Source organism: Monodelphis domestica, chromosome 3 (genome assembly GCF_027887165.1).
Source record: "Monodelphis domestica isolate mMonDom1 chromosome 3, mMonDom1.pri, whole genome shotgun sequence".
NCBI lineage: Eukaryota > Metazoa > Chordata > Mammalia > Didelphimorphia > Didelphidae > Monodelphis > Monodelphis domestica.
Window position 1 is genome coordinate 439313968 of NC_077229.1, and position 12070 is coordinate 439326037.

At 36.4% G+C, this 12070-nt stretch overlaps 1 protein-coding gene across 1 annotated transcript in view; it reads left to right on the top strand.

The window, feature by feature from the left end:
- TARS1 (threonyl-tRNA synthetase 1) overlaps positions 1 to 10933 on the top strand; it is a 51084-nt gene extending 40151 nt beyond the window's left edge. The window contains exons 15-19 of the mRNA XM_007487496.3: positions 2823 to 2923; positions 3351 to 3455; positions 6839 to 6911; positions 8874 to 8988; positions 10183 to 10933. Of these exons, the coding sequence (XP_007487558.1) occupies positions 2823 to 2923; positions 3351 to 3455; positions 6839 to 6911; positions 8874 to 8988; positions 10183 to 10331 (543 nt within the window). The 3' untranslated portion in view covers positions 10332 to 10933. The remainder of the gene's footprint in view (positions 1 to 2822; positions 2924 to 3350; positions 3456 to 6838; positions 6912 to 8873; positions 8989 to 10182) is intronic.
- Positions 10934 to 12070: the final 1137 nt, after the last annotated feature.

Consider the following 12070-nt stretch of genomic DNA (forward strand, 5'->3'; position numbering starts at 1 on the left):
TTTGTAACAAAATTACTTTAGTTTACCTCCTTTTGAATACCAACATGTTCGTCTATCAAAGAGGCAATGTCTTTCAATCTTTACCAATTGATTTGAGTCTTTTTTTTTTTTTTGCAAAAGTAATTTTTAAGACGCTACATTAAAGAGAAGTGCCTTAAAGGAGCAGTGCCTTGCACAGCATATTTGGGGAAGAAGGAATCGGGAAAGGAAATATACCTTCATGTAGAATGTGTGTCTTGAAGGAAGAAAGACATTCTCTGAGGTGGAGGCAGGGAGAGTGTGCATCACAAGCAGTGGAAATGGCAAAAGTATTAAGATAGGAGATGGAAAGTCACATGAGAGGAGCAGAGATGAGGTCAGTTTGGCTGGATGAAAAAGTGCCAGAGGAGGGTAACGGAAAGATAAGTTGGGACCAGGTTGTGAAGGTTTTGAAAGCTAAACACCAAATCTAGTGGTCTTTTCTCAGTCCTTTTATTTAGATGGCATTATTTGGCAATTGACTGTATCTTTCTTAAGGTTTATTCTGTCCTCCCTTCTGTAACTTGGTCTTTTTGTCCCTTCTGGCTCCTGTTTCCTTTCACTTCTCTAAACCCATAAATGTAAGTAAATGTTATAGAAATCTCAGCTCTTAGCCTTTTTTTTCTTTCTGTCTGTCACATGTGCCCTTCTATCTCCTCCAAATCTCTGTTCTTATTTACTCCTGTGGCTTCAAGTATCTCTGCCTGATGATCCTCCAAATCCATATCTTATAGCCCTCATCTCTCCCAGATATGTATTTTCAAGTGCCAAATAAATATCTCTACTCAGACTACTCCATTTATCTATGCCTTGAAGTTTAAAGCATCCAAAACAAACTTCTTATTTTTTCATCTCCAAAGTTGCACTTTATAATTCAGCTTTAGAGCTAATGAACTTCAGACATTTCTTAACCCAGTATCCTCTTTTTACAGATGAGGAAATATGCCAGGGAGATGAAACAACACGCTTCCAATTTATGTTTCTTTGTATATAGTAAGCACTTCTTTAATGTTCATCCAACAAATGATACCACTGTGATCTTATCAGTCTCCTATTCTCAAAACTTCATTCTTTTTTATCCCACCTCCTTCTTTATCCCTTATATCTAAATAGTTCACAAATCTTGTTGGTTCATGTTTTCCCCCTATGTCTCCTGTTTCAATTCTCACTTCTACCACTCTAATTTGTTCTTTCTTGATTTAATTATTGTGGTACCTCTTCACTGTTTCTTGCACAAGACACTCCATTCCAGACACTTGACATTTTTACACACTGCCCTCCAAGACTAACCTTTTCCTCCTTACCTCTGCCTCCTGGCTTTCATGTCTTCTAAAGTCTTACATTCTCCAGGAAACCTTTCCATGGCTTCCCTCCTCGGTCCTAGTGCCTTCTCTCTGAAGTTTGTCGCCTGCTTGTCCAGTACACACATATCCTGTTTGTATGTAATTATTTTAGTTGTTTACACACTGTCTCCCTCCTTAGGCTGTGAGCTCCTCTAGAGATGGGGCTGTTTGCCTCTCTTTACGTCACTAGTGCTTAATACAGTGCTTTTATGGGCTCAGTAAATGCATGTTGACTGACTTTTTACTTGGTTCTTCTCCTCCTCTCCCCCCCACCCCCCACCCCCCTTAATTACCTTTTGGTGGTTCTCTTTGAGTTCTGTGTTTTGGGCATCAAATTTTCTGTTTGTCAGGTCTTTTTTTTAGGAATGCTTGGAAGTCTTCTATTTTATTAAATGACCATTCTTTCCCCTGTGAGAATATAATCAATTTTGCTGGGTAGTTGATTCTTGGTTGTAAACCCAGTTCCCTTGCTTTCCAAAATATCATTCCATGCCTTCCCGTCCTTCAGTGTGGCTGCAGCCAGGTCCTTTACTTGGTTCTTGTTGCCTACTGAGTCATACTCCCCTTCCTTCCGAAGTCAGTTCTGCACACAGCTCCTGGACTAATCTTCCTAATGTTGGGCAAATTCAGGGTACAACTTTCTCTTTCCCCATTCCTTCCACTGACCTCCCTTATATTTCAGCCCCACTCTGTCATTCACCATTCTTTTAGCCTATCTAATGCTTTTATGCTTCTGTCTTTGTCAGGGCCCTCCACTACACTTTGCTTGTGTGCCCTGTGCCCTCCAGCCTTCATTTCTGTCTTCTAAAAGCATGTCCATCTTTTAAGGCCTTTTTCAAATAGCTCTTCCTGAGTTAAAACCTTCCTCTCTCTTCAGACTCCCTTCATTATCCTTCCCAAAGCTATTCCAGGCATGCCCACAGGTCAGAAATGATTTTTCCCTTTCAGGAATTTTCACAGTCCTTCATTTGTACCTGATAGGTAATATGATATGGTAGATAGAGAGTTGGATTTAGAGTCCAGAAAATCTCTGTTCACTTCCAACCTCCAATTGTGGATGGCCATGACTGTGTCACTTTAAACTCTCCAAATGTCAGTTTCCTCACTTGTAAAATAAAGCTAATGATTCGTGTCGAACTTGTTCAGAAGCTCATATGAAGTGTTGTGTCAATTATTTTGTACTTTGTAAATATTAGCTAATATTGTAGTATCTTTTTTGTACTTAATATATTTTAATTTATCTTATCCCTCTGCAAGAGGGTATATTCTTTAAGGGCAGGGATCTTAGCATTAATATTTTTTCCCTGTAGCACCTAGCATAGTGTTGTACATACAGTATACATTTAATTTAATTATTGCTCAGTTTTGATTAAAAAAAGAGATTGGCAACAAAAAACTTTTTTTACCGTTCTTTATTACTATGGGGATTATTTTACAGTAAATTTGGTCTTCCTTTCTTAGATTGATATTCAGATTAAAGATGCTATTGGTCGATACCACCAGTGTGCAACAATTCAACTAGATTTTCAACTACCAATTAGATTTAATCTTACTTATGTGAGGTAAGTGTACATCTGTGTCATTTCGCAAGTGAGTCTTTTATTTAAGGAATGTTAAAGGCTTGTCCAATAAAGCGTCCCTGTGATGTTTCATTATATGCCTTTTGAAGGCAATATAAATGGAAGTTAATGCTTGTGGGGCCAGTCTAGCTGGGAAATCTTTGAGTATGGGCCCCATTTTGGACTCTGTTTTCCTAGGACCTATCTGGTTAAATTTGAAGATTTCCATGATTAGGTTGGCCATAAAATGTGAAGTTTTTAGCCAAGACATCTTTAAACAGCTGTCTACTAAGTTATGTAAGGGTTGTGATCTGTGCCAGTAGAGGGAGCACTGATATCAAGGAAATTATAGATCCTTATTAGAGTATTGAAATATATTTGTGTGTATATTTACTATGAAATAAGCAAATAATTTTTTTTTCCTTCATAGTCATGATGGTGATGATAAAAAAAGGCCAGTAATTATTCATAGAGCCATTTTAGGATCTGTGGAAAGAATGATTGCTATCCTAACTGAAAACTATGGAGGCAAATGGTAAGGCAGAAGCATGTTTACTTACTGTAATACCGGCATAAATTATCAGACTGGGTTAATGGGTTGATTAGTTTTACTTAACTTTTTGTCTCTCCTTTTTAATTCTTTGTTATAACGGATGGCCCTCAGGGGAATGGGTGGGAAAGGATATATTGGGAAATGTAAGTGAAATATAAATATGATAACAATAAAAATTAAGAACATAAGCTCTTTGAGGGTGGAGAATGTTTTCTTTTGTCTTTGTGTCTCTGGAATAGGAATACAAGGACAAAATTTATGCTGGGGCTAAGCATATATGCTAAGTATATATTTATATCTACATAGATGAATGGGGATTGAATGGGGATAAAATGGTAGTATCTGGATAGGGATGCCAACTGGATCTATGATTTCACTTAATATAGGGAATTTCTTGGTCAAGAACCTTATTCTACTTATGCAGGTTGGCACCTTCTCTGTAACTTAGCACCAAGAGGTTACACATAGCCAGCATGTGTCAGAGGCAAGACTTAAAGCTAGGTCTTCTGATTCCAAGGCCTTTTCCCTCTCCACTATTCCATGCAGCTACTTATATCTAAATATGTAAGGCAACCTAAGAAAGCAATATCTTTGTCTTTTATGTTTATTTGTAGGGTGAGAAGAAAGAGTATTTTAATTGAGCTTTTTCTGATCTATGACTTTGTCACTATTTTAAAAAAATAGATTTTTCATTTATTTTAATGAATATTTCCCAATTACTTTTTTAAAAAATAACATTCATTTAAAAAATGTTTTTGAGTTCCAAATTCTCTTCCTTCTACACCCTCTTCTTGAAAAAGCAAGCAATTTGATAGAGGTTTTACATGTGAAGTCATGCAAAACATTTCTTTGTAAGCCATTTTGCAAAGAAAAACACAAAGAAAGTTTAAAAAGTATAATTCAGCCTGCATTCAGTTCATTGGTCTGTATAAACAGTTTTCCTTTCTGTAAAATAAGGATAATAAGCCCTCTAGTAACTATGTCACATGATCATTGTGAAGACTTTGTAAATCTCAAGGTAATTTATAAATGCCACCAGCATCACATATAGATTTTAATGTGTTGTGAAAAAGATAAAAATCTCCAGCCAAAAATGATCATATTTTTTAAATTAACCTGCTTAGCTTTGCCTTTTTGTATGCTTATAAGTAGGTTTTTTAATTCAAAATGCTATTCTAGAAAAAGTGTTTTTTTTTAAAACTATATGTATGCATGTAAACATATTAATGGGTGTGTGCTATACATGTGCATATATTCATTTGTGTGTATGTCCACATAGATTTCACAGATATCCATCAGATGTATGATTTGGACCTAAAACCTTTGACTCCAGAGCCTTCCCAACTACCTTTTTACTTTAGAATAGCACAAATATATGAAACATAAGCTGTTTTAGAGAGAAAATGTGACTAAATTAATGTCTGATTTTAAGTACTTTGTTTTGTGAAGTGGAGAGCCTTTTTGTTGACATGTACTTTATATGATTTGTTGTCATACTATTAGTGAAATAAAAGACCTGTCTTTTTAAGTTACATAACATTTTCCACAAAATCAAAATGAGTACAGGAGACACATCTTTTTGAAGGCATCTATGATGCCCTGAGAATAAGAAAATACACAAATACAGTTCTATGTACATGCATGATAAAAAGAAAAAAATCTCTTCAGTTATAAGCAAAATAAGCTTTGCCCCTTATATAATCTGAATAACTTAAAAGGCATTTTAAAAAGTAGCTGGAAAGGCAATTGAAATAAGAGAGTGAAATAAAATTATATGCCATCTATCATAATCTTGACAGCTTCTTCTTTCCTCTTCCTTAAGTCCCCTAGGCAACCCTTTTCTCTCACCCAACAGAGGATTTTAACACCCTGCTGTATGATAAAATAGTTTTTTGTTCTTCTTTCCTGTTAGTTATCCTTCCTCCTTTCCTCTAGTTTCTAAGGAAGTAGCCTTTCACTCCAGCTTTACCTTCAATCTTTTTTTAATCTCTTGAGCCCTTCCATACAAATATATGCAGGAATCTTCCTTAAAAAAATCTTCACTCGGCCCTGCTAATCACTTCAAGTTTATTGTCCTATTTCTGTTTTGCCTTTCATAGCCAAACTCTCATCCTCACTCACTGCTTCCAACTCCTTACTTCCATCCCAATTTTAAACTGTATAATTTGGCTTCAGATCTCATTACTTGACAGAAACTAATCTTTCCAAAGTTAGCAGGAATTTGCTTGCTAAATCTGAGGGTACTTTTCTCATTTTGGTTGACCTTTCTGTACCTTTTGACACTGTAAAAATTAAAATTAGATCTCAAATATTAAAATGTTATATTTTAAGGGATTTATTAATGATTGTTAGAAATCAAGGAATAAAGAGGATACAAAATTAAGACCACATGCCCATGACTGATCAGCTTGTTGAAAATCCCATTCACCACCATCAAGCTAAGACGCCAAAGAGGGCAGGACCTTCCATGTCCCTGCCTAATATCCCCTGTCTACATAAAGTACATGACAACAAGAAGGGCTCCTGGGAAATGTAGTTCTTTCTTAGGGTAACAGATTTTCAGTTATACAACACTTGTTTAACACTTGGATATTCTTGTTGCTTAATTTTCCTGTTGTTGCTTTCATAATTTTCCTCTGTCGATACCATACCATTCCTTCTTACTTTTTGCTTAAAAGCCTCCATCTCCCCCTCAGTAGCTATGGATGTCCCCTAAAACTGTCCTGAGCTATCTGCTTTCGTTACACATTCTTTTTTAGGATCTTGTCAGATCCTGTGTGTTTAGTGATCATGTCTACCTAGATGATTCCCAAGTCTGTACTCAGCCCTAATTTTTCTTCTGAATTTTAGGATCTCATTTTCAACTGCCTTTTCTCAGCATGTCTGCCTGCATGTCCTATTGACATCTTAAATTCAGCATTCCCAAGATGGGGTTCATTATCTTCATCCCTAAATCAAGCCCTTCTTACAAATGTTCTTATTTTTGTTGAGGACTCCACTATCCTCTCTGTTACCCAGGCTCACAACATGGATATCATCCCCAACCAAGTTACATGCAAAGTATATGGCATAGTTCTTGCTTTTAAAGAGCGTGGAAAACAAGACACAAAAACTTAGTTAAAAGGTCAGTGAGTGATAGTTTATTCCTGATCAGAAGTTTTGAAGCTTTGCCATCATTATGAGTAGCATTCTATTCAGATATTAATTGGGCATTGAAAAAGAAAATCTGTACAAGGCTCAGCAACTTTTAAAGTTCCCATTATGTATTTCAGGAAAAAAAGAATTGTATTGAGAGCAGATCTAAGGAAAATTATACCATTGTTACTAACAACTAATATGCCTAACATTTTCATTTTCTCCCACAGGCCTTTTTGGCTGTCTCCTCGTCAAGTAATGGTAGTACCAGTGGGACCAACATGTGATGAATATGCCCAAAAGGTAATCCATAAAGCAAATTTGGCATAAGCTTTACTGCTGACATTTTCCTTGGCAGGCCTTTGTGAACTATTTGTAGATTTTCAAGACCTGCTAAGTAAAAAATGTGTTCAGCCAACGTCCACAGCAAGGAAAACACTTTGTTTATTCATATATCATCTAGCTGTTATGCTTCGGTTGCAAATGGCAATTTTTAATTTGGTTAACTGATATTTTGTCCTTTGACATGATTTCATTGGAAATTTTTGGCTTATCCCAACACTCATGAAGTGTAAAGATTTTAAAAGTCATTTTAATTGGGAAATAAATGTTAAGATTATCTATTATGCGTCTTGTTCTTTTAACATAGGAGCAGATAACTAAATTTTGTCGTATTTCATTGCCATACATAATTGTCAACTATAGGCAGGCTACAGTTTATGAATTAGTATATGTTAGGCATTTGGAATTTGAGCTGCATTTTCTGATAGAAACAAGGTTTTGTGAAAAGTCTACAAAAGCCAAATTAACTAATAATATGCTTGAAATATAGTAGAGATACTAGTATCACTTTTATAGAACTTTATAGTTTTCAGAGTACTCTTATATTTCATTGATAATAAATGTCTGTACTTGGCCAAACGGTTACTACTATCCTCATTTTACTGATGAGAGTAGAAAAATGCAAAAGAGATGCTAATTTGCCCAGAATCATACACCGGACTAGAATTGGCTGAGCTTGGTGCTGTTTGCTTATCAAGTTTTTACCTCTTTATGGTTCTTATTGTCTATCTTATATGCATAATTCCTATTTTTAAGAGATTTGAGATTGATCAGGTGTCCCAGAAGTTTCCTGAAGTATGGCTTATTTGGAATTTTTCACTTTTAAAAAATAGAAGACATTGTGAAATGAATGAATGGCTTTATTCAAAGGGCTTCTTTAAAAGTAGCAGTAGTGTTAGCTTGTTGTATAGGTAGAAACATTCACACTAACCAAGTACATAAGACAGTTAAGAAAAAAAAAAAAGAGAAACCTAGTTGAGCTGTTGTTGGGAGATAAAGGTAACTATTTGAGGTATGTCAGCGACCAGGACATGGGGTGGGATTTAAAGAGCTGACTACCAAGAATGTTCCAGAATGTTAGTTTCTATTCTTTACACATTATGGTTTTCAAGCTTTAAAATTTCTTTAAAATTGCATTTGAAATTTATTGTATTAAATGTGTCATTACCTATAGCAATAGCAGCTGCCTTCATTTAATGCTCATCTTGTTTTCATAAGAAAAATTGTGTTTTTAAGAAAAAGAACTGTTTATACATATTTTTTTTTAAACATAACTAGGATGTGTTCTTCAAGTTTATTTAAATTATTTCGAAGGTAGCCTTGCCTGGTAATTTGCTGCAGGACAGATTTATGTTAATCAGTTAGATGATGTTCCTTCACCATGTTTAAAATAGAGGCTGTTACCATTTTTTGATTGTGTGTACTCAAGCATTTTTGCTTTTTGCAAAAAAAAAAGTAAGTTAATACTTGTTCTTACAGAAAGTCGAGTATAGTTACTGTTGATTACTTTGGATATTGCGAATCTTCGTAATGTATTCAATAAAAAAAAACTAACCTATGTAAAGGCTTAGAGCCATTTCATAGATACCAAATGGAAGCCAATACTAGCCTATTTATGGTCAGTGATACAACTGGATCTCTATTCCAAAAAGAATGACTTCTGTTTGCACTTTGTATTTCATAAAGTGAGCAGTTAATTCAGCTATTGCTTTTATTTATAGAGCAGAATTTCTTATTATCATCGAAATATTCTTTAGTATTGTTTTAATGCAATATTTAAAGTATGTCCATCAGAGTATATTAGTGTTGTTTTCCACACTACCTTCTTGAAGATTAAGGAGATTAAGTGCCACTAATGTGCTATAAAATCATTAATCAAAATACAGTTTGAAAATGAAGGTTAACATAACCTATCTTGTCTAGGTACAACAACAGTTCCACAATGCTAATTTAATGACTGACAGTGATTTGGATCCAGGCTGTACATTGAACAAGAAGATCAGAAATGCACAGCTAGCCCAATATAACTTCATTCTAGGTAAAAATGAAAACTGTTAATGGTCATTTCTAGATGTTTAGATCCTATATGGTGGCTGCCCTAGCATAGCCCTTTTCAAAATGATTTCTCCTTCCCCTGTATTCCAACTGTCACAGAGTAGCAGTTTGTGAATGGCTTCTTCTCCCTCCACCAGGAATCAAGATGTCTTGTTGATCCTGTGTGGAAACTCTTAGGCAGAGCCACTGACAATGGCTGCTGGCCTGAAGAGTTCCAACTATCAGTCAGTGACAGTTGTTCCCTAAAGATTTCTATAATGGGGGTTCTTTTGAAATTCTGGGGTGCCAAGATGTAATAGAGGAATTAGTTGATGGTAAAAGGAGAGAGGAAGAATGGAGATCTTCTCTCTCAAAGCAGGGACCAGGGGAGACAGCTGATGTAAAAATGGGCCAAGAGAGAGGAGAGGGAGAGGGAGTAGTTTCCTCCTTCAACCTTCCCTCAAGTGTGGCTGCTTCCCCAAACTGGCTCTTGTCTTCCTCATCTACTAATGTCTAGAACTTTCCTCCTCAGGGAGATTACTCTCCCTCTCATACTGGCCCACTCATACTCAAGTCAATTTGGGAAAGACAGCAACCTTTATTCTAAACTAATTAAGCTGGGGATAACACAGGGAAATGGCTGCAGGAAAAGTTTGTGAGGAAAGAGAAAAAGGTGTCCCTAATTCTAGCTATCCCTTCCTCCCTCCTCAAGTTGGGGAACCCAAGCCTTGGCAGCCTTGGGCCCCCTGAGAGAGTCAGACTTGGCTAGCCCTGGTCTTGGCCCAACTGGCACAGTTCAGAGCCAGGGCACCAGGAACTGTGAGGTAGTGTTGTCAGAGGCTTAATGTCTTCTCCAGCTGGCCACTTTGTTGGGGTTTGATGGAGGGAAGGATGTCCAGTCACCAGGAGAGAAAAAATGAGTCTCTCCTCAGGATCAAGTCCTGGTCAGGCCTGCCCTTTTCCTGTCTCAAGGCTGAGTACAGTAACGGTAAGGCAGTTGAGGTTAAGTGACTTGCCCAGGGTCACACAATTGGAAAATGTCTAGGGCCAGAATCGAACCCAGAGCCTCCCATTTCTACCCACTGAGCCACATAGCTGCCTATTATGTCCTTTTAAAGAAGCAAGAAAACACTAAATAGTATCCTTATATTTATTCTTAGTCTGGTCTAATGGAAATTTTGTGTTTTGTGTCTCTTAGTTGTTGGTGAAAAAGAGAAAACTAGTGGAACTGTGAATATCCGTACAAGAGATAACAAGGTGCATGGAGAACGAACTGTCTCTGAAACAATTGAGAGGTTGCAACAGCTGAAGCAGACTCGCAGCAAGCAAGCTGAAGAAGAATTTTAGGGAAGGTTTCCTCACCTTCCTACCTTCCAGCCCCTATAATTGGTTCAGTGTAAAAAAGAGCAGGTGTTTTTGTTTTTCTAAGTAACATACAGTCTGTACAGCTTCTGTGACCTCAGTTTTTATTGACTACAGAAGAGTATTGCCTGCTCGGGATTTGAGGTGATTTTTCAGTGATCCTCCTTTAATCTGTTTTTGCCATTTTTAGACACTGAATAAATACATTTGAAACACTTGATTAATAAAAAAGACAGACTGAAAAATGATTAGATTCTTTAAATATCTGATCACTGAAAATAAAATGAGGAATACTTCCAAGTGATGTGGGGAAAGTATTATGTAGGGAAAGATTAGTGTTAGAAAATTAAAGAAGTAATGAGAATTTAGTATGTATTTATACCAAATGCAAAGTCCTTTGACAACAAAAAAATGTTGGGCAAATAGGTGTATAAATGGTTTCACACAATATTAAAATGTTTTAAAATAAGTTTGTTACTGTGATGAAGTAGAGAAGAATAACTTAATTCTCATTTTAATAAGAGTAAATTCTTTAATTCTAAGAATTAACATTTTATAATGAATATAAAAACTCATAAATATCTTAAGCCTCTCATTCTTTAATTTGTTTTACACACATGTAAACATACAGACTGACATAAACATGAACAACACACGGAAATGTTAATTTTGACCTGTTATTTTGTGGTTTGGGGTTATTACATTTCTCTTAATTATTTTGACTTTTTTTTACCCTTAACCTTCTCTTAAAATCGATTCTAAGTATCAGTGCCAAGGCAGAAGAGCATAAAGGCTGGGCAGTTGAGGTTAAGTGACTTGCCTAGGTTCGTGTTGCTAAGTGTCTGAGGTCAGATTTGAACCCAACTCCAGGTCTGGCTTTCTTTCCACTGAGCCACCTAGTTGCTCCAATATTTTTTTTTTCTAGACATTCAGCCAGTATTGCTTTAAATTTGTACCTCAAATCATATTCTAAATGAATTCATCTAAAATGGAAAGTACCCCAAAAGATTTTCTTTTTTGTAGTTTATTGAACTCTTATCTACTATGATTGTGAGCTTCAGTTTTCTTACATACTGGGTTCAGATCCTACTTCCTGTCACACTCCTCCTCTCTCCAGACTCCCTAATACTATTATAGATTCTTCAGATTTATCCAAAGCCATAGGGCAAAGTTTGCTTTTAACAGAGTATGTTGAATGAAAACAAGGTTTTGGAGCATCTCTTCTACAAAAGGTACAGCTGAGTACCCTTACAAAAAAGGAATTTTTAAAAAATACTGCCATGCCAAAGGAGTACAGAATAAAGGCATGATTAGAATAGGTACATTATGGATATCCATTAAAAGGATATAAGGATTATTATTATAAGGGAGAGGGCTAGAGAAGTCGATGATGAGCAGCAGACACCAAGCAGATGGGTTTGTCAGTGGTGGAGGAGCCAAGAAGGAGTGAAAGGCTGTGCAGTGCTGAATGTTGGCTGAAGAAAGTAGATTTGACACAGTGAGCAATAGATTGTGTAAGAGGAAACCCAGACTCAATCTGCTAGAAGAACAAAATCAAGCAGGGGAAGGGCAAGAAGGACAGAATTCCAGAGAAGGAACTGAAGAGCTGCGAGAATCCAAGCAGTTAAGACACTTCTCTTTGGGGAGCCCTCCAGAGAGCTTGGTCGGAGAGAACCTCTGAGAGTTGATCCTCCTTCTGTGAATCCAGACCCCCGAGTCCAGTG